At 46.4% G+C, this 27,801-nt stretch overlaps 1 protein-coding gene across 11 annotated transcripts in view; it reads left to right on the forward strand.

Annotated features, from left to right (window-relative positions):
• The window catches only part of CDC14B (cell division cycle 14B), a 640,126-nt gene that overhangs the window by 416,089 nt on the left and 196,236 nt on the right, over positions 1–27,801 (forward strand). For all 11 annotated transcript variants that reach the window (XM_078675678.1, XM_078675670.1, XM_078675671.1 and 8 more), the window contains exons 10-11: positions 20,821–20,959; positions 21,142–21,292. In XM_078675678.1, coding sequence (XP_078531804.1) covers positions 20,821–20,959; positions 21,142–21,292 — 290 coding nt within the window. The remainder of the gene's footprint in view (positions 1–20,820; positions 20,960–21,141; positions 21,293–27,801) is intronic.

The following is a 27,801-nucleotide window of genomic DNA, read 5'->3' on the forward strand; positions in this document are numbered from 1 at the left end:
ATAGACAATTTGTTCCCCACTTTCAAAGAGCACCTCTCCAATTCACGGACCAACACTCATATCTCCTCCAGTCGCACCAACCATGACCTCACAGCTACATACTCCTCAATCAGGGACACACCTACCACCCCTGATCTCGCATCTCCCACCCACAACCCCTCTATCCCAGTTCAGCACCAGGCAGATGTAACACACGACTCAAACACAGGCACAGATCGCTCCCCCTCATACACCACTCACACTCCCACCCCTTCTACCAACCCTCGGACCTCCACACATACCATCAACACCCCTCTCACACCTACAGCGGGCATTAACAGTCCGCTCACCCCTGACAGCACAGCTCCCACCCACAACACACCTAACCTAGTCCAGCACCAGAACATCACCCACTTCGACAATTCCCCCCCTTTATCCCCCCCCCATTCTCAGTCCCCATTTCCCTCTAACCAACTACGCAGAACACACCTCCCCTCTTAATTTAACCCCCCCTCCCCACAACAGGACCATCATGGGCCCTCCTACTCTCAGCCCTCATTACCCGTCCCGCACCCTCACCACGACTAACATTCTCCCAGCCTACACCTTGTCCTCCCCTCCTACCATCAATGCCCTCACTCATACCACCAACCTCCTTCCTACTTCAGCCACACCCCTCCCGCCCAAAATGTCTCACCTCCCTAACACCATCCCGTACACCAACACAACGCAGACCTGCTCGAACACCAGCCCACTCTCCCACCTGCACACGAATTCCCTGGTCAGCCATTCACCTCTGTCCGCCACCCCCACCTCCAACACCTACCCCACGATGGACAACATCATGGCCACCCTCACTCAGATCAAAGAAGACATACACATCATCAAAGAACTACTCTCCACACACCCCATACACCCCTCACCCACCCCCACCTCCCCTCCCAATTTGTCCCCTACCCCTCCGGCTGACACCGTCACTCAACAAGCCCTACAACGGGCGTCAATCCCTGGTCATAGGCGCAGTAACTGCCCTCGTCCCCCTCATCGCCCCTGCAACCCCTCACACAAATACACCTCCCCGCACAACTTGTCCCCCACCCTTCCGATTAACTCTCTCACTCAACTCTCGCCCAACCTGACCTCAATCCCAGCTCGCAATCGCAACAGTCGCCCTCGTCGCACCCACAACTCAACTTCTGACCTCGACACACTCACCCTTCTCCGCTCCTATGACCCAGCCCCCCAAAATTACACAGCCCCCCAAAATAACACAACCACCCCACACCTCAACATTCCCACGATACACTCAAACCCCCTTAGACCCCCGACACTAAACAGCAGATTCTCCATCCCCAATAACCTTAGAAAAGTCCCTCTCTCTCTAGAACCATCTACCACCCTCAATACACCCCGTCTCAAATGCACTCTCCTCAACTGCAGATCGGCCACGAAACACTCCGCCGCCATTGCTGATCTCCTCTTATCGCTGGACCTTGACCTAATCATCCTGACTGAAACTTGGCTAACTGAATCTTCGACACCTATAATGGACATTCTGGTTCCTCCCAACTACCACATTATTAGGCTCGACAGAGCAGGCAAAATAGGTGGTGGAATTGCGTGCATCTACAGGAACAACCTCTGTTCAGAAAGTCAATTCCACCTCCCTACCATCCCCAACATCCTGGGAATACATCTGCCTTGACATTATTAGTGAGGGCAACCCGATATGCTCGCTTCACAGCATTTACCACCCACCCAGGGACAACTTCACCTTTTCCCAACAAATCATGGATATGATCTCAACCAATTCCGGAAGGCAGCTCACCCAAATATATCTTGGTGACTTCAACCTCCACTGGAACGATCGCAATGACGCGGTGGTAAATAGTCTTAAAAACTTCCTCGATGCCCTTAACCTCACCCAAATATGCGACACCCCGACCCACGAGAAAGGTTCTATCCTCGACCTGATCATCTCCAAAGAGGACTCTATCCAACTCGAGTCCATCCAACCCTGTGACTGGTCAGATCATCATATTGTCACATTCTTTATCAATGAAAAAGTTAAAGTTAACCCGGCTCAACTCTCCAAGCCCAAAGTCTGGAAAAGAGACTTGAAAAAACTCAAAGCAGGAAGTTTGCCCCCTAATAGTTGCAACCTCCTACTCCCACCGGCAGGCGCTACGGACGTTCAAACCCTGACTGACCATTATCTCAACGCTATGACCTCAATAATTAATGAGGCTGCACCTATGCAGCTAAAAAGAGTTTCTACTAAAATCTCCAATCCATGGTACGACGGGAGTCTCAATGAGGATAGACGAGACATGCGACTGGCAGAGCGTACCTGGAGATCAGCTCCCTCTGCAATGCACCTAAAAGATCTGAAGAAAAAGAGAAACGCCTACTTCAGGAAAATAAAACGCTCAAAATCAGACTTCTTCAGCCTCCAGCTCGACCAAGCAAAAAACCGCCCGAGAAAACTGTTTGAGCTAATTAGAACACAATCCAAGGATCAACCCCAACCACTCAACATTGGGCGTGAGGCACCCTCCTGTGAAGACTTCGCTGCTTTCTTTATCCAAAAAACTGACAACATAAAGAGCGATCTCCTCATTGATGCAAGCCTCTACTCCAAACCCCAGTGCCTAGCACCCACTGAACCAAAAAACAATGCTACTTGGTCAACCTTTGGCACATACTCGGAAGAAGAAATTGGCAAACTGCTCAGCACCCTGAAACCATCCAATCACCTAACGGACCCCCTTCCTGCTAACGCAGTAAAAGACTTTACCCCTTTGCTGCTCCCTCTCTGGACTAAAATTATCAACAGTTCTCTTCAACAAGGAAGCATACCTGATTCCCTCAAAGTTGGCCAGGTCACACCACTGCTAAAGAAACCTACAGCCGACCCCTCTGATCTCAACAATTACCGTCCCATTACCAATATTCCCACTCTCGCCAAACTGCTGGAAAAATGTGCGCAACTACAATTGACTAAACACATTGAACAATTTGATCTCCTTAACCCTCACCAGTCAGGCTTCCGAGCAGGACACAGTACAGAAACTGCTATGACCCACTTAATTGACGACGCACTGCAAATGCTAGACCAAAACGAGACCTGCCTCCTCATCCTCCTTGATCTCTCTTCAGCATTCGACACCGTTAAACATGAGAACTTACTAGAACTACTAAACGCTAGAATGGGTTTATCTGGAACTGTTCTCAAGTGGTTCACTTCCTTTCTTCACAACAGGTCGCAGAAATTCAAGAGCAACAACCTGATGTCCTCGCCAATACCCGTAACGCTAGGCGTCCCCCAAGGATCCTCTCTATCCCCAACTCTGTTCAACCTAGTCATGGAACCGCTCACCACCTTGCTACAAGCATCCAATGTACACTTTCACATGTACGCCGATGACACCCAACTTTATCTCAAATTACAGTCCCCCTAAGACATCTTGCTCCTGAACTCAACGATCAGATGCACCCAATCCTGGCTTGCCGATAATCATCTCAAACTCAATGCCCTGAAAACAGAGTTCCTTCTGATTTCACCTCCAGCGAAGATCTCCACCACTCAAACTTGGCTTAAACACCTAACCGCACTCAATGTCCAACCGACCATCGTGGACTCAGCAAAATCTTTAGGCATAACACTCGACACCAATCTCAACATGCAGCAACATATCAGCAAGGCAACAAAGGGAGCGAACTTCCAGATCAATACTCTGAGGAAACTTAAACCCTTCCTCCCAGCCAAAGACTTCCAAACCGCAGTACAAGCACTAGTCATCCCTCGAATTGAATACGGCAGCATCGCCCTCTGCGGACTCCCACTAACTACAACCGCACCCCTGAGTGCTTCTCTAAACGCTGCAGCGAGACTCATCACTGGGTCAAAAAAGCACTCCCATATTACCCCTGACTTGAAATCCCTGAACTGGCTGCCTTTTGAAGCCAGAATACATCTGAAAATCGCCTGCATGACACACAAGGCGGTACACTTAAACTCACCCGGATACCTCGCTCAGAAACTGACAATCTCTGGCGGAGTTAGAAACACTAGAGGCACAAACAATCTTCTGCTGAAACCTCGAAGATTCCGGAAGGAAAAAACATATAAGCGCTCCTTCTCAGGAATGGCGCCTAGGATCTGGAACTCACTCCCTCCCGAAACCAGGCTTATCTCTTCCACTACACTCTTTAAAAATGAAGTAAAAGCCATCCTCATGGCTAAATACACTTGAGCTTTTATCTCAGACACTGTTAATACTCTGCATCGATTTGTACTACTTGTTTGATCCCTTTGATTATCTGTATTAGCTGTTTTATCACTCACATGATTGGCTTTGTAGCCACCTAGTTGTACTGTTTTAACCTATTGATTTATCTGTCTGACTATACTCCCTCATGTACTACTCTTTGTAAAGCGCTCTGATATCTGCAAAGATCTTGTCCGCGCTATATAAAACTTTCAAAATAAATAAAAAATAAATAAATCAGAGCCAACCCGTGGGGGAGGGGAAGGCACTAGACCATATGATGCCATTGTCAGGCTGTCACGCTCTTTTTTGCTGCTGCTGGTGCTCAGAGAACTGTGTGAGGCCTGTGCAGAGGCCACAGAGCAAGGTGTGCATGTTGGTTTCACGCAGAGTGTGTGTGCTGGGCGCGCACAGCGTGTGTGAGTCAGTCTGTGTGCGCGTGCCTGTAGTGTGTGTGCGTCCACAATATGCGGACAGGTATCCAAGTCAAACACCACCATCCAAGCAAAGCACTTGGACCGGACTCGGGTCCGCAAACACCTGTGCGTCCAAGGCCAATGTGTAGTAGTCACTACTCTCAAGACTACACTCACACTCCGCCCCGCCTGCTCTCTGCCCCTACGCAACCCCTGGTGCGCATCCTGCATGCCACCGGGGTCAGGTCTGCAAGTCCTTGAGCCCGTCCTGCGTGAGCTGCAGCCACCCCACGACCAAAGGCCAACTCAATGGCGACGAGTCACGCCTGCCCTCCTCCTACACTCCACCCTACCGAAGCCCTCCTACCCTCAGATGCCTGTGCAATCCAACAACTGCCTAGGACCCACGAGCCCCCAACAACACCGAGGGGCACATACCGCAAGGATGCCACACCAGCAGGCGAGCATGAACCCAGCCCCAGGCATCGGGCTGCCAGCTGGGCCCAAGATCTACACCTCCAAACATCAGGCCCAACCAGCTCCCTGTCTGCGAATCCCAGAACCATGTATCAATGTTTAAATTACAAAGAGACTGCTGTGCGGCAAAGAACAATACAGACTGCCAACAAACCGCAGCAAAACACCAGACTAGCAGCAGGCGAGCGCTATACAACTACCAAATCTTTCTGCTCATCATCACGCACGACACAAAACCATGCCCTAAATAGCCAAACAATAAACACATGCACTTCCAAAAAATACATACTCCACAGTATAGCGCTATCTGTGCTCCAAAGGAGCGTCGGCACCTTCTGAGGCCATGAAGCGCTAGAATGGCTAAATGCAACTTCGATGCAAGCAGGGACGCAATATAACTTAATAAGACCGTGGAGCTGAAATTGCATAAGCCCTTGAGCAAACATATCCTCTGTAGTCAAGACACTCCTTTCCTCCGACGTGATTTTTTCGCTCTGGAGAATCACTTTCAGGTGTTGGCACAGGAAGGTATGTAAAAACATCCGGGCCCAACCCTAGGTGGATATCTATACATAGTGTGTAACTCTGCAGCTCTACATGCCAAGAACAGATGCATACTGGTAAGTAGCATTTTCCTTCGCTGACATTCTGTACACACACACAACATGCACACACTGTGCAAACCGCGGTGAAACATCTTGCTAAGTTTAAATGAGTGACACTTCTCAAAGTTCGGGCAACTTGACTTTGGGACGACTGACTCAACCGTACGCTGCTCGGGTGGTCCTGTTTGTTGAAATCCGTTTTGAGTTATATCTTTACATCGAATAAGAGGCCTTGTGCCAAACAGCGCCTACTAGATATAGCTGGCTCACGCAGGTCCTGCACGACCATGCACTTACCTCTGCGTCGCTATGCCGCGGCCCTGCGAGAATTAACCTGGGACCCCATGTCCAGTGGTAATCGAGACTGCCCCCTGTGAGAGGCCGGGCGCGGGTTCTATCGTATCCTTCTTCCACGCCTTTATATGTAAATAGAAGTGCAGGTACTCAGTATAGCACATGTTTGCTTACCCCTCAGTTCGAACTGAAGGGCTGGTCTGACAGATCGCTGTGTGGGACCGTTATATGACTACATACAAACAGGGGGTCTGAGGGAATATTTACCGACCAAAATGCTACAGCCCTCTATCTTAACTTCTACCAACAACAGAGTAGCATTTGGTCACTGTCTTCGAAAAGATTGAATTCAATATATAAAGGTGTGAAAGAGTTACTAACAGGAGTCGTTCACTGGGCACTCTCAGACCTACTGATAGTGTTCCCATCAGGCAACCGACCTGTACCGCCCTTCATCATTTGGGACAAACATCTTGAGGCTCACTGGAAGTCGCCCAGTGTGCGAGCACGCACAATAGTGCTCTGGTGGTTTGCTATATCCCAATGATTAGCTTTATCGAAGAGTAGGTAACAAGGGTTGCTCTCAAGCAGTGCAAAAGTGTTAAATTAAACAAATTAATTAAATATAAACGGTGGTGGTGCCATTAAAATAGGGTAAAGGAAGGAAAACAGTTTAATAGGGACCTTCCCTTCCCAATGTTAAAAACAGTGAAAGAAAGGTAGCATCAACAAATAACTACCTTAACAGTTTTTTTTGGTCGACATGTTTCTGCAGTGTTTACCTTGGGCCCAGAGGTCACCTACTGCTTCATCAGGACCTATTCGTTCTACTGCTTGTAGTGGAAATTTACAGAAAAATAAAGTGTAAACAATATCACCTTCAGCTCTCCTGGATTGTAGAAATTCCGAATTTCAAAAGGTAACACACGCACCAATATGCAAGAGAAATAGAGAAAAAACACATTAAGCTATTTTATCGCTTCTTGCTACACAAAGCCCCCAGCTTTGTCACATAGCTGTGGCTCACACCCTCCTAGTAATGTCCACAACCACATATCACAATTTCGCTTTTAGCGATTCTTGTAAGAGCAGCATGACTTATGGTCACATACACTCACCTTTTATTAAGGAGAGTAACGCCTCACCTCGCCCGGCATCAGCGCAGGTAGCATGGAGCCCCGCTCTGTGGGAGATAATGCATGGATAAAAGTATGGGCAGAAAGGTCAGAGGAAGCACCTGCACACGAGGGCAACCAACGTGTAATCTTTAAGCTTTGATCGACACTTACGAGGAAAATCCTCGTCACAGTTAGAAAAGCTTAAGGACTATTTCTGATTTGGATTGTATATGCTTTTAGAAGCGCTGCACGCATTCGACCTGGTAGTTGTTACCAAAACGAGTTGGATTCAATTGACAGGCGTGCACCGTCAGTAGATTACAAGCAAGCGCGGCATCTAACTAGAAGCGCCACACTCGCTGGGCGGTCAACCCTCACCGGTCGCTTACCTGCCCGTCGGTACTCCAGACGTCCTTCTGGGCTGTCTGTGGGAGGTGCCGAACGGGCAGGAAGTACCGCTATTTACCATTGTCGTCTTCCATGATTCCTCCGTGTGGCGACGCGACGTCATCGCGATGCGCCAAGGGATCATGGGAATTGTAGTTTGGAGCAAGTGTGGTGATTTAAGAGCCCGCGCTGTTAGGAACTCATACTACTCCAAACTGAGATTCACAATATTGCCCGCCTTAGGAGAAAAGAGAGAATAAATTCAATCTTTAGAGCATCACAGTCTAATATGGAAACTCTAAGCCCCAGCCAAGATGCTTAAGTTTAAAAAGAGTTTGGGAGAAATATTTTGAACTACAATTTAAGCATATGTAGGTCAATCAGTGTGATATTTCATCATATTCAGGAACATAACTCTCCCAAGTGAGTCAATAGATAGTCTCTTGACCTCTTTGAGTTCATGCCTTAGAACTAGAGTAAGGATACATTGTTCTAGATCTTAGAATATTGTTGTGATTGTGAGACTTATTCTAATGTTATCATGACGATCGATACATCAAGGCTCTTACAGATTTTATAAAGACATCCATGGAATGTCTTCATTTAATCCTTCTTTATCCGTCCTAAGCTTGTGCACCCATTTTTGTTCACGTCTGAACAGAAACCCTTTCGTATCAGTAGTATGTGAGGGTATCAGAGGTTGATCTAACACTGTCCAGTGTAGATCCTTCGGAGTGTGCTTTACTTGCAAGAAATGATTCGTGAGTTTCGTTGACTGCCTGGAACACCGAATTGAACTCTTGTGCTCGGTGATGCGTGTCCTGACTTTACGGGTCGTCATGCCCACATACCTTTTTTGGCAAGGGCATGTGACCAGGTAAATAAGATTAGAGCTATTGCACGTGGTGAATCTACGTTGCTCCCATGGGCGGTCTGTACCAATATATATGGTTAATGATCTGGTGGTGTTGGGACATACTGAACAGTTGCCGCAGGGATGGTGCCCGATGGCGGCCGGCATGTCCCACAGGGTACCCAATGCTCTTGGTAAATCATCCTTTGGCCGGGTATGCACAAGTCTGTCCTTTAGGCTTTGCCCCCTCTTGAACGCAAACAGAGGGATCTTAATGCCATCTGTCCCCGTATTAAGAATACTCCAATGCTTCTTCACTATTTGTTGAATACTATTGGACTGTGTCGTGAAAGTACTCACAAATGTCATACGTTCTTGTTCAGATTTAGGTGGTGAGATCTCTAGTAACCCCTCACGGTTGTTATTTGAGGCTCGTTTCTTACATTTCCGAACCAGATGCCTGGGGTATTCTTTGTGCAGGAGATCTTGTTCCAGACTTCCCGCATGGTGTTCAAAGCGCTCTCGTGTGGAACAATTCTTCTGAATCCGCAAAAATTGCCCAAAGGGCAAATTATCCCTTAAGGATTTGGGGTGACAACTGTTGTAATTCAATAAAGAATTTCGTGCCATCGGTTTGCGGTAGAGTTCGGACGCCAGGCCTGTGGATGTTGAGGTGATAAGTAGGTCCAAAAAGGGCAAATGTGTCCTATTGTATTCAACGGTGAATTTTAGGAACTGATTCCTGCCGTTCAACCATTCATGAAAATCAATAAGTTCCGCCTCACTCCCTCTCCATATCACCAACACATCATCTATATACCGTTTCCACAGACGTAATTTGTCTGTGAAAGGGTTAGTCTCAGAGAAGATGTGATCAGACTCAAATCTATGAACGTATAGATTCGCCAGGGAAGGGGCAAAAATACTGCCCATGCTCGTCCCACTGATTTGCAAATATAGTGAGTCCTCATAGCGGAAAAAGTTCTCAGTCATTGCCAACGTTGCCAATGTCATTATTAGCCTTACTGGAGTAATAGAGTCTAATTCTCGAGAGAGAGAATTAGACTCTATTACTCCAGTAAGGCTAATAATGACATTGGCAACGTTGGCAATGACTGAGAACTTTTTCCGCTATGAGGACTCACTATATTTGCAAATCAGTGGGACGAGCATGGGCAGTATTTTTGCCCCTTCCCTGGCGAATCTATACGTTCATAGATTTGAGTCTGATCACATCTTCTCTGAGACTAACCCTTTCACAGACAAATTACGTCTGTGGAAACGGTATATAGATGATGTGTTGGTGATATGGAGAGGGAGTGAGGCGGAACTTATTGATTTTCATGAATGGTTGAACGGCAGGAATCAGTTCCTAAAATTCACCGTTGAATACAATAGGACACATTTGCCCTTTTTGGACCTACTTATCACCTCAACATCCACAGGCCTGGCGTCCGAACTCTACCGCAAACCGATGGCACGAAATTCTTTATTGAATTACAACAGTTGTCACCCCAAATCCTTAAGGGATAATTTGCCCTTTGGGCAATTTTTGCGGATTCAGAAGAATTGTTCCACACGAGAGCGCTTTGAACACCATGCGGGAAGTCTGGAACAAAATCTCCTGCACAAAGAATACCCCAGGCATCTGGTTCGGAAATGTAAGAAACGAGCCTCAAATAACAACCGTGAGGGGTTACTAGAGATCTCACCACCTAAATCTGAACAAGAACGTATGACATTTGTGAGTACTTTCACGACACAGTCCAATAGTATTCAACAAATAGTGAAGAAGCATTGGAGTATTCTTAATACGGGGACAGATGGCATTAAGATCCCTCTGTTTGCGTTCAAGAGGGGGCAAAGCCTAAAGGACAGACTTGTGCATACCCGGCCAAAGGATGATTTACCAAGAGCATTGGGTACCCTGTGGGACATGCCGGCCGCCATCGGGCACCATCCCTGCGGCAACTGTTCAGTATGTCCCAACACCACCAGATCATTAACCATATATATTGGTACAGACCGCCCATGGGAGCAACGTAGATTCACCACGTGCAATAGCTCTAATCTTATTTACCTGGTCACATGCCCTTGCCAAAAAAGGTATGTGGGCATGACGACCCGTAAAGTCAGGACACGCATCACCGAGCACAAGAGTTCAATTCGGTGTTCCAGGCAGTCAACGAAACTCACGAATCATTTCTTGCAAGTAAAGCACACTCCGAAGGATCTACACTGGACAGTGTTAGATCAACCTCTGATAAATGTGTAAATGTAGTTGAGCTTATATAGCGCACAGCTACCCGCAGTGGGTTTCCCGGCGCTTGCTTAGGGAACCCTTCCTGGTATTCCCCTGTGAGATAGCAGGGTATCCACAAGGTGAAAGTCAGGCATCCCGCCGCGAGGGGCCGTTGTGGAGATTAAGCAAGCTATTGCCCAGAGTCGCAGAGTGTGAACCCGTGAGTCGAGGAGGCACCGGGGCGAGAATTATCGAGTCCGTGGAATTTTTAGCCCAAGACCCGCCGAGGCGGGGAATTGAACCCTGGTCCAGGACCGATCTCAGCTTCCGGGTCTGCTGCCTCTAACCCCTGAGCCACACTTCTCCAAACTCACATACTACTGATACGAAAGGGTTTCTGTTCAGACGTGAACAAAAATGGGTGCACAAGCTTAGGACGGATAAAGAAGGATTAAATGAAGACATTCCATGGATGTCTTTATAAAATCTGTAAGAGCCTTGATGTATCGATCGTCATGATAACATTAGAATAAGTCTCACAATCACAACAATATTCTAAGATCTAGAACAATGTATCCTTACTCTAGTTCTAAGGCATGAACTCAAAGAGGTCAAGAGACTATCTATTGACTCACTTGGGAGAGTTATGTTCCTGAATATGATGAAATATCACACTGATTGACCTACATATGCTTAAATTGTAGTTCAAAATATTTCTCCCAAACTCTTTTTAAACTTAAGCATCTTGGCTGGGGCTTAGAGTTTCCATATTAGACTGTGATGCTCTAAAGATTGAATTTATTCTCTCTTTTCTCCTAAGGCGGGCAATATTGTGAATCTCAGTTTGGAGTAGTAGGAGTTCCTAACAGCGCGGGCTCTTAAATCACCACACTTGCTCCAAACTACAATTCCCATGATCCCTTGGCGCATCGCGATGACGTCGCGTCGCCACACAGAGGAATCATGGAAGACGACAATGGTAAATAGCGGTACTTCCTGCCCGTTCGGCACCTCCCACAGACAGCCCAGAAGGACGTCTGGAGTACCGACGGGCAGGTAAGCGACCGGTGAGGGTTGACCGCCCAGCGAGTGTGGCGCTTCTAGTTAGATGCCGCGCTTGCTTGTAATCTACTGACGGTGCACGCCTGTCAATTGAATCCAACTCGTTTTGGTAACAACTACCAGGTCGAATGCGTGCAGCGCTTCTAAAAGCATATACAATCCAAATCAGAAATAGTCCTTAAGCTTTTCTAACTGTGACGAGGATTTTCCTCGTAAGTGTCGATCAAAGCTAAAAGATTACACGTTGGTTGCCCTCGTGTGCAGGTGCTTCCTCTGACCTTTCTGCCCATACTTTTATCCATGCATTATCTCCCACAGAGCGGGGCTCCTTGCTACCTGCGCTGATACCGGGCGAGGTGAGGCGTTACTCTCCTTAATAAAAGGTGAGTGTATGTGACCATAAGTCATGCTGCTCTTACAAGAATCGCTAAAAGCGAAATTGTGATATGTGGTTGTGGACATTACTAGGAGGGTGTGAGCCACAGCTATGTGACAAAGCTGGGGGCTTTGTGTAGCAAGAAGCGATAAAATAGCTTAATGTGTTTTTTCTCTATTTCTCTTGCATATTGGTGCGTGTGTTACCTTTTGAAATTCGGAATTTCTACAATCCAGGAGAGCTGAAGGTGATATTGTTTACACTTTATTTTTCTGTAAATTTCCACTACAAGCAGTAGAACGAATAGGTCCTGATGAAGCAGTAGGTGACCTCTGGGCCCAAGGTAAACACTGCAGAAACATGTCGACCAAAAAAAACTGTTAAGGTAGTTATTTGTTGATGCTACCTTTCTTTCACTGTTTTTAACATTGGGAAGGGAAGGTCCCTATTAAACTGTTTTCCTTCCTTTACCCTATTTTAATGGCACCACCACCGTTTATATTTAATTAATTTGTTTAATTTAACACTTTTGCACTGCTTGAGAGCAACCCTTGTTACCTACTCTTCGATAAAGCTAATCATTGGGATATAGCAAACCACCAGAGCACTATTGTGCGTGCTCGCACACTGGGCGACTTCCAGTGAGCCTCAAGATGTTTGTCCCAAATGATGAAGGGCGGTACAGGTCGGTTGCCTGATGGGAACACTATCAGTAGGTCTGAGAGTGCCCAGTGAACGACTCCTGTTAGTAACTCTTTCACACCTTTTATATATTGAATTCAATCTTTTCGAAGACAGTGACCAAATGCTACTCTGTTGTTGGTGGACCGTTATATGGCCATGCGGGTCGGGTTGAACTGTTAATTTCCCTGATATTACTCCTTATTCGCTAATAAGGAACTCTGTTATTTTGGTGTCCGGGCCTAATTTTTGTCTCAGTCCGACCCTGCTGAGCCGTGCCGGTACACTCCCATTAATTGTATTGCAGCAGTGCTGAGAAGTGCAGGCCCTCGGTACGGACAGCACATCGCCTTTAAATAAAGTTCTAGGCTTCCTTCTCATAGAATATATAGGTGGGGAATCGATGTTCACCTGCCGGAAGTCAGCTCTCGCCTCACAAATGTGTCCCTTTCCTTTGTCAGCGCCGTTCCAGTGAAAGTGCTGCAGCCCTGCTGCAGGGCCTGTATCGAAGTGCGGCTACCCATGTGTCTGACAGAAGCAACCAGTCGAAAGCGCTGTTTTGTTCTTCATGGAATGCAAATGTTCACAGATGAAAGGTACAGGCTTCTGGAAATGTCTTGAAAAATCTCTGTTTGGTACAAAACCTAAAATCCAATGAAAACATGCAGCAGCGCATGTTTGGTAGGGGAAAAAAGCTATAACTGGGGTGTAGTGATCTATTCAGAACCCTGACCCTGGTGTCGCTGTACCTGCTGCACTATTCACACATACACTTTCTAGGTAGACAGCAGTATCCACAGCCGAGTTAAAACACCTGGACCGTCAGGAAGGATCTTAAAGGCGCGCGCACTAAACGCCCTGGCATTGGATCCGGTGAGTGTGCACGTGAAGGGTCGGGTGGAGTACGTCCCCTCTATAGTGCAGTGAACACACGAGCAGTGCACGTGCAAAGCAAAGACAACTCGAATGCTAACATAAGGTGCCAGAGAACTGTGAACTTGATTAAGGGGCCCCACACCATTATGCTTTAGGCCACTGGTGCCAGGGAAAGTAGTTTTCATAATAAAAAATGCCACAATGAATATCTGCCAGACAGGCGTACATCAGACTCTGTTATTACAGGGTGGATACGTCAAACAGTGTGACAGGAGCAGTCACTATTTCTAATTCAGTGCTGATGAAGTTCCGAAGCCTGCCCCAGTGTCTACCCACTGCAGGCGGCGTGATACCCTCTGTGTCTATCGATTGCTCGCCTACCTGCAGCACAGACACCGAACCCCACCGAAACAGAAGTGATGGATCAACAGAATATACAGACAGCGACCGATCAACAGAACATACAGACGCGCAGCGGGTAAAGCGCCTGCAGTGTACACCAGTATCTGCGAATCTCACTCAGTGTCTGTGACTCTGTCCCCAAATTAATACATGGCTGCGGGCTGCGTGCCGTCTGAGGCCTGTCAATAATGTCAGCACCTCCTCTGATCATACTGACCTGAAGAACTGAGGCGACATCGCGGAAGTCAGGCAGCCTTCTTTGGGATGCGGGCGGGGCCTGCAAAAGAAACAGGAAGGAACCGCCGGGAGAATGTCCGGAACCCTGCACGCTGAATGCTGAAGTCCCTGGCCCCATCAGAGGGACCGGGCGAAGACTGCATGGCACCAGAGGCAACACGAGGCTCCCGAGTGGTGAGGAGAGCCCCGCGGCGTTTCAGGAGATGGGCAAGGACTGAGCCGGTAAGTGAGACCTTGCAGACTGTTTGAAGACAAGTTGCGTGCACTGGGTGGGTGGGTGTGTGTGTGCGCGTGTGTGTGTGTGTGCGCGTGTGTGTGTGCATGTGTGTATGATTGATTGATTGCAGGAGGCTGACTTGCCTCGGAAGCGGGACAGGAGATGTGCACGATGCATGGCTGTACGTGCACATGCTGAAATCGCCGAAAGCTCGTGCCCATCCCCTGTCCCACTTCCAGAGCAAGTCGCTAACAATAGAGGCTTCGCTAGACCGCAGTGCTTCACACTCCTTACACCAGCTCGCCCTAAAAACTGCATATGCCTGCCGTTTGGACAAGTTTGTGGCTTGTTGCGCTGAGAAACAGATTGACCCACTTTCTGCTCTCTTGTCCGCAGTGGTGGTGTTTGTTTTGTCCTTATCATGGCAAGGACTTGCTCTGGGCACAGATATGGGATATCTTTCGGCCATCTCTGGGTTTTAGCGGTTGTCAGACCAAAGTTCCCTGTTTAAGTGATCTATTGTGACCTGTTTTCTAAAAGGCCGTCTGCACGTTTCCACCCAAATCTCTCCTAATGCCCCAATGCGATCTTAATTTAGTTTTAACCTATTTGATGTGTTCCACTTTTGAACCCATGCACAGCTGCCCTCTAAGTCTTCTGCCGATTAAGACATTCGTTTTGGTGGCCATCAACCCTGTCAGGAGGGTCAGTGAGGTGTAGGCTCTTTCTGTTCACACTCCATACACCGGTATCTTCCCAGATAAACTGCTTCTCTGAACCTGCGCCTCTTTTCTACCATAGGTGATGACACCTTCCCACGTCGACCAAAGCATCACACTGTCAACTTTCTTTGCTCCACTTCACTCCTCAAAGGAAGAAAAACGCCACTCGAGGGCACTGTCCTTTCATATCGATCTAAACGAAGAATATAGAGTGGAAAATCAGCTCTTTGTAGGATTTACTTGAATAGAGAAGGGGAAAGAAGTGCAGACATGAAACCTACATCTGCAGGTGGATTGTACTCTTTGTAAAGGTGTGCTGGCATTTAGACGAGAAGCAACCCCCTGAGGACTTCCGGGCTCACTCCACCAGAACCAAAACTGCCTCTACTGCGTTAGCTCATGGAGTTCCTGTCCTGGACATCTGTCAGGGTGCGTGGGCATCTTTGCACATGTTTACCAAACACTACTTCCTTGACAGTAATGTCATGATAGGCAATTTACCTGTCCGGTTCGCCAAGACATTTTGGTCTAAGCCAGTTCGCAGACCCACCTTTGGGGAGGTATTGCTTTGGTATCTATTGTAAGGTAAGAAATCTGCGGCTAGACGTTTCTTTCAGATGAACAAGTTAGTTACCTTCAGTAACTCCTTTTCTGGTAGTGACTCTTATGTATCTGCAGATTCCTTACCAATCCTCCCTGTTCTGTCAACTGGACTTTCCCACCTAACAAGATCCTTGTAGACCCTTACAATCTGCACACAGGTCAAAACCCTCATGTGGTTCCATGCTTCTGGTACGAAATAGTTAAAACTGATGTCCGCACACTGGTTAGCGCCTATTTAGGCACCGCAAATGTCATATTTGACGCTGCTAACTCAAAGCTGTTCAACGCCACCTCCCGGCGCACAGGAGTACTGCTTATGAATCTCTGGATCCAGAACGGATGCCTTTGGGATATTCCAAGGTAAGCAATCTGTGGCAACATAGCCACTACCTGAGGAGGCATTACAGAAAGTAAGTAATGTGTTCATTTTAACTGTGGCATCGGACTGCAATGAATGATTCCAGTCCAAGAATTAGTATAGGTACATCCTAGCTAATAAACTATCCAAGAGTGCATTCAACTTAATATCCGGGTCTGATGGCTTACTGGACTAATGCTTCTACGTTAAGGGCCTGTGTTTGACTTCATGGTCACAGATTCAAATCCTAGCGGGTCAATTCAAGCCTTTCATACTTCTGAGGTCAATCAAATGAGTACCATTGAGTTTGGTAATAAAAAACATATTTTATTCAGTGCCAGGATACCCTTGGGTGAATGTGCGCTTTACAAATACACGTCGTGATATGTTATGATAAGTGGTAAGGTTTCAACCGTGGCACTTTCCCACAATGGACATATGTAAAGTGGACATTTGTGCTCTTTACATATTCAAATTTCTCAGTAATTTTTGGTGTTGGACCTCAGATTACACATGAGTTTGGCTGCTTTATGAAGTCTACTGACCTGGCCTTTTGTTCCTCTGACTTCTTCAGGCTTTGTTTTACTCAATACTCCATCGATTTCACAGAAGGATAAGATAGGAGCAGATAGTAGAAAGGTACCAAGAGCCTCATGTAGTGTTCCACAAAACGTTGCTGTTAAACCGTTAGGCAATCCATAGATTTGCATGTGATCCAAAATATTATCTTGCGTTTTATGAACCTTTGTAGGTGTTATTGCTCGATAAATAATGAGGCTGCTAAACAGCACCTCAAACGTGGTAGCCATTTCAAGGTCTCGCCTGGCGTTGGCAGCGCGGCTGCGTTGCTCTTGGCATGCGAGAACCTTTTTATAATCAATACAGTTTTGGAAGGGACTTTAAGCACCTGCCCTTGTTTTCAATTGGCACGCGTCATCGTTTATGTTCAACGCTGGTGCATAATTGAAAATTGGGCTTTTCGGTACCACCTTGTCCACTTTTAGGATGGCCCATTTGGGCAGGCCGACGCCATCTTTGTTTCCTTTAATGAGCGTGCACGCTCTCGCTTCTGATAACACAGCGTTCTAGGGATATGAGCTGCAGATCACACACTTTGCATTAGATCGCCATCTGGTGTTGGGCTCGGATGGTTGCACCTTGTTGTTGTCTTGGAAGAAGTCTTTGTAGTCACGAGATAGGTGACTCCTCCCTTGGTCGAGAGTGCGCATGGGCATTACTCCATCCTTAGATTGTTTTTCGCCATGATGGGAAATGATGGAGTTAGTAGAAAAGAAAAAGATGTCCAAGTGTGTATATCTAAGAAAGATAGTACTGGAACAGATGCAGGTCCCGGGGAGGTGGGTGGGAGTGTGTGGATCTGCAGCTCTGCGTGCCAAGAACAGATGCATACTGGTAAGTAGCATTTTCCTTTTATTGCGACCTCAATAAGGCGGTGTTGGCAAAGTGCCCTCATCCATGTCACTCAGGCGTTCCTCCAATGACCAAGCCTTGCTTTCTCAATGGTCTCAAGTGGCGCTACGCTTCCTGTTTGATTTGTTTTTTACTGAGCCCGGAGAGCCTTCCTCGCACGCTGCATATTTACTCGCGCAGTCCGCTTTGGCTGCGCTTTAAGGTGGCGTTGGCATGGTGCCCTCATCCATGTCACTCCGGCCTCACTTTCTTAATAGTCTCAAACGGCGATGCGCTTCCGTCTTCCAAGGTCCAGCACCACATGGCACTGCGTGTTAACTTCCTGTTACCAACACAAAGTTGTACCTCATGTACCTGCCTTGAGGTTTCTGTCGTGCTTCACTCTAGTTATTTCTCACTTCTTTGTCTGTACTGTGTCCAAACTGCCTTTGTTTGGGGCACTTTCTACAGATCTCTCCCCGGCCCCTTACTCGCCTTCGTCGACGCTGCAGAGCTGTGTAATGTAAGCGCTCCTTAAAGCAAGCTCTAACTTAAGATAGCTGCACCTCCTGGTGAATGGTGCTACAGTTTGTGTTGACAGCATCACTAGTGCCTTGAAGTGGCCGCGTGGTGTCATGTTGGAAATATACAAAGCGCGTTCACACACACGATCCTTGTTGAGGAGCAACACCACCTTTTAAAGGATTTGTTAGAAAGCCAGTCTTCCAAGCACATCCGGCCCATTGAGTAAGTGCAGCACTTCTCGGTTTCTCTGTCTTCTTTCAAATATTTGTAAACTCGCAACTTGTGTGCTGCATAGCTAACCCCTTATATGGTCCCAAAGGCGAGACCTATTGGCTATGCCAATGCTTGTTGCTAAATGTATCTGTATGTCTGCTATGAGTGCCCACAAACCCTGCCGGGTTCGTAGAAGTCAGATACTCCCATTATGTCCTCAGTGAGACGTTGGCCCCCCATATGTCAGGTAAAAACTTGACACATGGCCATAAAAGAATCGCGTGTCAAAACATGCCTCGTCTGAGTCTGTTTTTAAATGTTTTTAATGATTTATTTTTATTCACAAAAATCTCAATGCAGAAACATGGAAAAGACAAAATACTTCTCGCCGTAATCCCAAATAGGTTACCACAGTAGTCAAGCGCCAGGATGCCCGTTGGGTGACAGAAAGCGCTATATAAAAATATCTATACATACATACATACATACATATGTGCCACCGTTTTAACTTTCCAAATGAACCTCAAACCACTAAATGCTATATCGAGCGACACTTTCCAGTCTTCGTAGGGTTCATCTCAGTGTATGTTCACAGGCATAATTGGGTTTCCATTCCCTGCATCATAGGCATTCTTTAATCTTCCATTTTGAGAGTTTGTAAATGTGAACTTTTTTGGGCATTTAAGTACTAAGCTGTATTAAGTAGTTAACATTTCCTTGTGCCTTGTTAATAGTTAAACCTAGCACCATAGTTTTCACATTTAAAACACCTAAACTGTATAAACTCTCATAGAATCTAGGAACATCATCCATATGACCTAAAACTAATTGGAGAAGATAAAAAAAAGTGTTCGTCATCATGGGTGTTTATTATGTGTGTCAAAAGAATTACTTTGGTTGTCGCTTTCCAGCCTTTTAGTTAAAAACAGTTTAAGCCTTCTATCTTTCTGCTGGTCTGAATAGGCTCGTCACAGAGCACAAGTAAGTAGCAGGTCATTTCAGCTACTGATAAAACGTGTTAAGAAGTATAGCTAACAGCATAGATCACTCCATCTTGAAAAGCACCCTTATTGAAGTTGTCCTAAGTGGACAAGTTGTCAAATATGTTACTACGTTCCTTTCAGGTCATCAGCTAATCCTTTACACCTGTCTCACATTGTTCAGTTCTATCCCAATTACACTAACTGCCCTTTTATAGCACTTACGGTTTGGCTTTTACATGTCTGCGAATAATACACAAATTATGTTTGGTCTTCCCATTCCTTCACCGCATGCACGCTGCGCCGATTTTCGCGCTACGCGGCTTTTTTGAAAAAGCTGCGTTACATGACGAGCTCAGCTCGTCATCAGCGTGCGAGCGACGCAACTGATGACGAGCTGAGCTCGTCATCAGCGCCGAAGGGGTTAAATGAAACACTAACCCGTAACTATTTGAAAATGCTTTAACCTGTGGCCTCACTTTGCCTTGTGAAAGCCTTCTGACTTGCTGAACTTAAAGCTGAAGTGCTTCTCATGCCAAATTCACCAATCTCCTGGTTGATGATTCACTGATCTGAATCAATGCAGGCACCTCCATGTCCCACCTAGGTAGTATGGAATGTGGCCTTTATCTTGGATGCCACCTTGTCTCTCAAAATCCTGGTGGCCGAAGAATTCTGTGTTTGTTTTGGCCAACTTCAAGACTGTTTTTCCAGTAACCCATTGCTTTGCTTCCCATAGCCCGGGCTAAATAATGGGTATTCAGATTCAGTTGGTTTCTCTGGCCTATACTCAACAGTGTTGTAACTCCAATGTTGCTGCCCAAGGATTGGCAAAAAAGCCACATTCTTAACAATTGTCCTCAGTCCCTAGGCTTGGCTGCTCGTTTATGAACATCTAGTTTGTCTGGGTTGCCCCTAGTAAATATTTTTCTTGTGTAAGAGAGAAAGTTGGTTCCATATGTCCTAGGAAGTTTTCACTTGGAAGCTGAAAAACAAGTTGAACTCTGGCAAATGTAACTCTTGAAAATGTACTCGTAACAAATATTATATAATGAACTTTAAAAAAGACCGATTTAGAAACTTTATTATTTGCCACTTGTTATCTCATCATCCTCCTTATATGGCAATGGATTTAAATAATATGTGGCTATGTGAGAAATTGCCAAAAGGAATGTTGTTTCTGTCCTTTTTGTTTTATAGCATTGACTGTTTCCTTGTACTGTATGTTAAGAATCTAAGTAACAATCATATTGTTTTAATTTATCCTGGCTTAAGCTCTGTCTACAGTGAGAACAGGGACACTATAACATCGAAGTTTTGAGCACATGTAGACTACCTCTGGACGACAAGTTGGAGGTTCAATAAAGCCTACTAAAGTACACTGACTGACCATCTGCGTAAAGATTGGTCTTGCCAATCAAAGAGAAGATACAGTGTACCATTGTATTGGAGACCTATGTAATTGGTTGGAAGCTGCTGCATGCTATGTACAGTGTTCACCTTCTCTCTTCCACAGCTGGCCTTGGCAGAACAGGTACCCTTATTGGATGCTACCTAATGAAGCATTTCAGGATGACTGCAGGGGAAACCCTTGGCTGGATTAGAATATGCAGACCTGGCTCTGTGATAGGACCACAACAAAACTTTTTGGCGACGTAAGTAGGCCTCCAAATAATGTTTGGAAATAGTAGATAGTATATGGATAGCTGAAAAAGTGATATATTTACTGTTCTGCTTGAGCTTCTTGTATAATATTGAATTTATTTGATGGGGTAAAAATGTGAGATCTGTGCTCATACTAGCTTCTTATTTCAATACTTTGTTATGTTTATATTAGGAAACAGTTGAGCCTTTGGACTTTAGGAGACATCTACCGCAAGAAGTTAAAGGACAGAAGTAAAGGAGCTGTGACGATGATTCTTTCTGGTGTGGACGAAATATCAATTAACGACAGGAGGAACCAAACGAGCAAGGAGGATGACGAACAAGTAATCATTTTAAATAGTTTTCTTTCCCAAATATAGATTTTCTTGGGCAGTATCAATGAAGATGATGGCTTGCACTTCTGATCTGTCGTTCCATGCTCTATGGGAGATGGTGCAAATGATCAAAGCACACCATCTAAGTGAAGGTTTTGCGCACATTGTCTGCGATGGGCTAGATGCAGGCAAGTATCTAATTACCTAATCCTACTCTTTCATTAGCTTCCTGTGTGGTATCAACCAGCTAACTCTCTAAACAGAATCCCCAGCTCTTTCTGGACAAATATAGTGCCCAGATTAGTGCTAGCATCCATGGGATCACTCTTCTGAAAGTCTTTCCAATGGACTCGACCTTCCCTTAGCTAGCTCTCTGGCAACCATTTAGAAATAGAACGTTCTATTTGAAGTCTTCTACACCTTGACTGTGACCTATTCTTAACAGTCAATTTGCAAAGGCTTAACCCAGCCTACAAAGCCACCATTAAAATGTCTAAGGCAATGTTCTTCACCAAGAAAATTTGCAATGCCCTTGGCTTGACTGCATCTTTGGTTCTCTACCATTAAGGATCTTGAGGATTCCCCCAGATCCCAAAATCCATCAGTTTCAGGTACCACTTGTTATCTTATTGCAGACTCATAACTCCTACATCCTCCTCTCTCACACTCCCCATAACCATGCTCTGCATCCCCCCCATAAACATTCCTTCACTGAGTCCAGATAGGCTCTTGACCTTTTTATCTTGTCTCATTTTAGAGATTTTCTCCACACTGATCTGCAGTAGCAAACTCTTGATCATCTATAGACATCCTTATAACTAAGCTTCATAACTGCCGTTTGCTGTTGGAACATACTAAGCCTAGTACTATTCTTTGTGCCTCTATGTAGTAAATTGGATATTTGGAGTGGAAAAGTATCAATAATCTCTGTATCGTGACACACACCATTTAAACTTAAATTAAAGGCAGTGTGTAAAGTATTTAAGGAGCGCATACACCTATTATGGCTGGGGTTCATGAGAGGGGAGGTGCTGGACAGGGACTTACAGCCAGGAGGCAAAGGACGACACTAGGCCCCCCATAGATACCCAGGTGTATAACAGCAGAGTAGAAACCAAATCTGCGTGTTGCTGCACACTGAGCTGCGCTCAACTGTTAAACAGTACTCAGGGCTACCCCATTCAGTCATGCACAACGCCTGGGTCGGTGATTGTTGTTGGATCGGAGTGCCTTGCACCTCACGTTGTCTTCACTTGTAGTTCTGTGGGATCTGGTAGGATGGATTAATAGAGTGAGTGACATTGTAATATGTTGACATTGATAGAATTGGGATTACTATACAAAGCAATACGGTGCACGACATACAGAAAAATACAAAGATTCCTTTCTACTCCGAAATGTAGAGATAACATCGTGTTCTTGGCATGTAGGGCTGCTGACATTCATATCTTTGCATAGATCGCCGCCTAGTGTTGGGTCCGGATGATTGCACATTGTTGTCCTGGAAGAGTCTTCGAAGTATCACGAGATAGATGGCTCCTCCCTCGGACTACAGTGCGCATGGGCATCCTCTCCATCCTCAGATTGTTTTTCTCCGCCATTGGGTTTGGATGTACTTTCCTACTCTCCAAGTTCGGAATCAAGAAAAACTCTTCAAAAGGCCTCCGGATCCGTCGGTATTGTTCAGCGCTCGGTGCCGATACACTTTTACAACATTGTTGCACTCCGGTTGTCGAATCGGGCCGTGAGGCCATCTCGACACCACGTGGACCGACCGTCGATGGAACGAAGTCCATTCAAGTACTGCCCTCAGTGCAACTCGAAGTTCCCGCACACAGACAAGCATCCAGTTTGCAATAAATGCCTATCTCCAGATCACAATGAAGATATTTGCCTAGCCTGTGCCCAGTTCCGATCGAAAAAGACTATTCGTAATCGACGGGCGGCGAGGCAAGAAATGCAACGAACGGCGCCAGAGCCCGATAACATCTTCGATGACGAAGAAGATCTAGCGAGCGCCAAAGACTCGGACCAAGGCGACAGACAATACTCTGAGCCCGACTCCGAATATTACCCGAAGAGGGAGAACTGATCGTCGATCTCGACATCGTAGCAGTTGAAGACGACTCCGATGACGACGTTGGGCGAACCGTGAGTACACCGCCCCATATAGACACTACACCTCTATCAGAGACTCCGGTCGAGGCATCGCCAGCAGGCCTTAGCTGAGATCAACCTCCTCGTTCTACATACTGCCCAGCTAAGAACATATCAAAAGAGCCCTCTGAGACACATCACAAGACATCGGTTCCATCGAAACCGAAACTGATCGACAATACAGTCTTCGGACTGAATTACATCGAACCCAAGGTATCGAAGCCGAAGGGCGTCGAACCGAAGGCCGCAGTACCACTACAACCTTCGAAAACAAAGATCGTCGAGTCGACATCGAAGAGCAAAGCAGTCGAGCTCGAAGTCGAAGGCCGTCGAGTCAACCTCGAAGCCAAAACACGTCTATTTGACACAAAAACAAAAGCATGTCGAATCGACCCCCAAAAAGCACGAAGAATCGAGCAAATCAGCCTCCGGTATCGACAAGAGGAAGAAACTGGTCGACGGAACAAGGCCTACGCCCAAAACTACAGTCGACCCGAAACCGAAGGTGGACGAAAGGAAAACGGTCGAGCCGAAGCCCCTCGAACCGAAAAAGGGCATCGAGCTAAAAACAGCAGGCTCCAAAACAACATAAAGACACTGCCGAACCGACAAAACCACTCGGTCCGAAACAGGTTGTGAAGCCAGCCAAAGACGTTCAACCAACAAAACCGGTTGAAAAACGCCCAAAACCAATCTAACCACCTAAAACGGTCGAAGCCACAAAAAGCCTCGACCCAAAGACACAAAAACCAAAGGTTACAGCACCAAAAACAAAAACTGTGGAAGAGGAACTTCTTCACCCAGACCCCTCCACAGAGGACCAGTCGAAAATCTACATTGACCCAAAAACTGGTAAAGTGACTGTTTATACCAAAAAGAAAAGACCTCTACCAACTGAAGACCTTTCTAGGATCCCCCTAAAGAAAAAGAGAGACTGTGCTACCTCTCCTATATTCTTTGAACCTATCACTCCTGCTATGCCTACTACTCCTTATGCCCCAACCTCACCTGCACGCTCTGACTACACCCCAGATGAAGATCAGGACGCAGATGTAGGTTTTGGTTATCCACAAAACCCTCTTCCAGAGCCAAACACACAGCCATGGGGTGGAGGTGGGGAACCGGACACTGAAGGGATTCTGCCCATTACAGACCCTACAGTATACCCTACTAAGCCATCACCCACAGAGGATACAGTAGCATTTAATTCACTACTGGATAGAGCAGCAACCTACCACAATGTAGAGATGCACTCTGCTGCTGTTGAGGAAGACTTCCTCTTTGATACACTGACGACATCTGAGAGACACGTTAAGACACTCCCAATGTTAAAAGGGGTATTAAAACATGCAAGTGACATTTTTAAAGACACTGCTAGGGCATGGGTCATAAACCCTAGAATTGAGAAAAAATATAGGGCTGCACCTACAGATCCTACATACATCAAAGGGCAGCTACCCCTAGATTCCTTAGTGGTATCCAACGCACATAAGCGTGCAAACTCACAGACTACTGGTGAGGCCGCACCACCAGACAAGGAGTCTAAAATCTTTGAGGCATCAGGTAAGAGTGGCGGCTCAGGCAGCAAACTCCTGGAGAATAGCCAATACACAGGCCTTGCTAGCCAGATATGATAGAGCGCACTACGACAGTTTGGAAGAAATTCTCCAACACTTACCTGATCCATACAAACAGCAGGCAGATGAACTTATACAAGAGGGAAAGCTCATCACCAATGCATCCATTAAATGTGCCCTAGACGCGGCAGACACAGCTGCCAGATCCATCAATACAAGCGTGCTGCTAAGGCGCCACGCATGGCTTCGTATATCAGGCTTTAAGAATGAAGTCCAATCTACAATTCTTAATCAGCCAATCAACCCAGACTTTTTATTTGGTCCAGCAGTTGATTAAATTCTGGACAAAATGAAAAAGGATGCAGAGACTGCAAAGTCTATGGGAGCTCTTCAGTCCCAACAACACCGGGGCTCCTTTCGTCGCTCCAATTATAGAGGAGGAGCACGAAGAACATCACAGCAATCCTCCAACTACAAGACTAACACACAATCCACATATAACAAAAACACTAGCAGGGGTGGTTATAGAGGAAACAATACCAAGGGTAGAGGTCGTGGAGGCAATGCAAATAGATCCTCCACTAACACAAAGCAGTCACTTCTTGACACTACCCCCAAACCACATAACACCAGTCGGGGGAAGAATACAACAATTTCTGCCAGTCTGGTTAAATATCACCACAGACAAGTGGGTCAGGCAAATTATCCAACATGGCTATTGCCTCGAACTCACCTCAACTCCACCCAACATACCACCCATGCACCATCCCATGTCACAGGAACATATAACGCTACTTCAGCAAGAGGTCATCTGCATGCTGCAAAAGGGGGCCATAGACCAGTCCCACTGCAACATCAGGGAACAGGAGTATACTCCCTATACTTCCTAATTCCGCGTGCATATTCATAGTCCCTCACGCCAGACTACATATGCGTCCACTACAAGAATGCCTAGCAAGGCAGTGGAACCAGGCTCACGGGCAATTAAAAGACCTAGTGTTGGTGACCAGTCGGGCATACAACTCTCTGAATTGGTGGAATCCACAAAACCTTTGCAAGGGACGACTGTTCCAAGAGCCTGTCCCACAAATAGTCTTAACAGTGGACGCATCCCTACTAGGATGGGGAGCCCATGTCCTACACTACACAGTACAGGGACTCTGGACTATACATGAAAAGAAAATGCATATCAACCTTCTGGAGTTGATGGCCATCTTTCTAGCACTAAAAGCTTTCGCAACACACTTACGCAACAAAGCTGTGTTGATGCGGACGGACAACATGACAGCTATGTATTACATTCAAAAACAGGGAGGAACACACTCGCCACAGCTGTCGCACCTAGCTCAAGCAATGTGGAAATGGGCCATTCAGAGGAACATTTTCCTCATGGCAGAACACCTCCCAGGCAAGGACAACCAAGTTGCCGACCTGCTCAGCAGGCACAGCCAACAGATGCACAAATGGGAAATTCACCCCAAAGTGCTCCAACCATTCTTCCGGAAGTGGGGACACCCGGAGATAGATCTGTTTGCCACAAGCGAAAACGCAAAATGCCAGTACTTTGCCGCCAGGTTCTCACATCCGCAGTCGCAGGGCAATGCGATATGGATGAACTGGTCAGGCAAATTTGCGTACGCTTTTCCCCAAGCTCCATTAATACCGCTGGTGGCACGCAAAATGCGCCAACATTCGCTAACACTGATCCTAGTTGCTCCCACATGGGCGAGGCAACCATGGTACCCAACGTTCCTAGAACTGTCAGTGGTGCCTCATCAAAGACTGCGACTCACACCCAATCTTCTAACTCAGAGCCATGGAGAAATCCAACACCCAGACCCGCAACAGCTGAACCTGGCCATCTGGCTCCTGAAATCCTAGAGTTTGGATACCTAAACTTGCCCCCAGACTGCATGAACATTATCAAAGAGGCAAGAAAACCCACTACCAGAGCATGTTATGCAGCTAAGTGGAAACGTTTCGTCATTTACTGTAGTAACAACGATATTAACCCACTTGATGCTTCTACTCAAAACATCATCTGCTATCTCTTGCACCTACAACGTTGCAATTTAGCCTATTCATCCATCAGGATACATTTAGCCGTGTTAGCAGTATATCTTCAAAACAGGCAACACCTTTCACTATTTAGGGTGCCAGCAATTAAAGCGTTTATGGAAGGACTATGCACAGTGTGTAATCTGCAGCTCATATGCCTCGAACGGAATATGCTACTTACCAGTATGCATCTGTTCTTGGCATGTAGGGCTGCTGACATTCATATCGCCCACCCACCTCCCCGGTGCCTGTTGCAGCTGCAGCATTCACTCTTTGCATGGACATCTCTTACTGTACTATACTCCATCTCTGCCACAATGGCGAAAAACAATCTGAGGATGCCCATGCGCACTGTAGTCCGAGGGAGGAGCCACCTATCTCGTGATACTTCGAAGACTCTTCCAGGACAACAATGTGCAATCATCCGGACCCAACACTAGGCGGCGATCTATGCACAAATATGAATGTCAGCAGTCCTACATGCCAAGAACAGATGCATACTGGTAAGTAGCATATTCCTTTTTCGTTGGCTCTGTATAAAAAAAAGAAAAAAAGTCAGAAATAAACGTGCTCGACGAGCCCACTGGGTGCCCGTAGCCCGCTCGCATTTCAAACCGGCACAATACCTTTTAGGCCTCCCCATGGCATATGTGTAAGAAAGGAGAAAGCAGAATGGGGCCCAAACATCCCATTCAAGTACTCCTTGAGTCTGTAGAGTTCCCAGCA

Source organism: Lissotriton helveticus, chromosome 2_1, assembly GCF_964261635.1.
Source record: "Lissotriton helveticus chromosome 2_1, aLisHel1.1, whole genome shotgun sequence".
Lineage (NCBI taxonomy): Eukaryota > Metazoa > Chordata > Amphibia > Caudata > Salamandridae > Lissotriton > Lissotriton helveticus.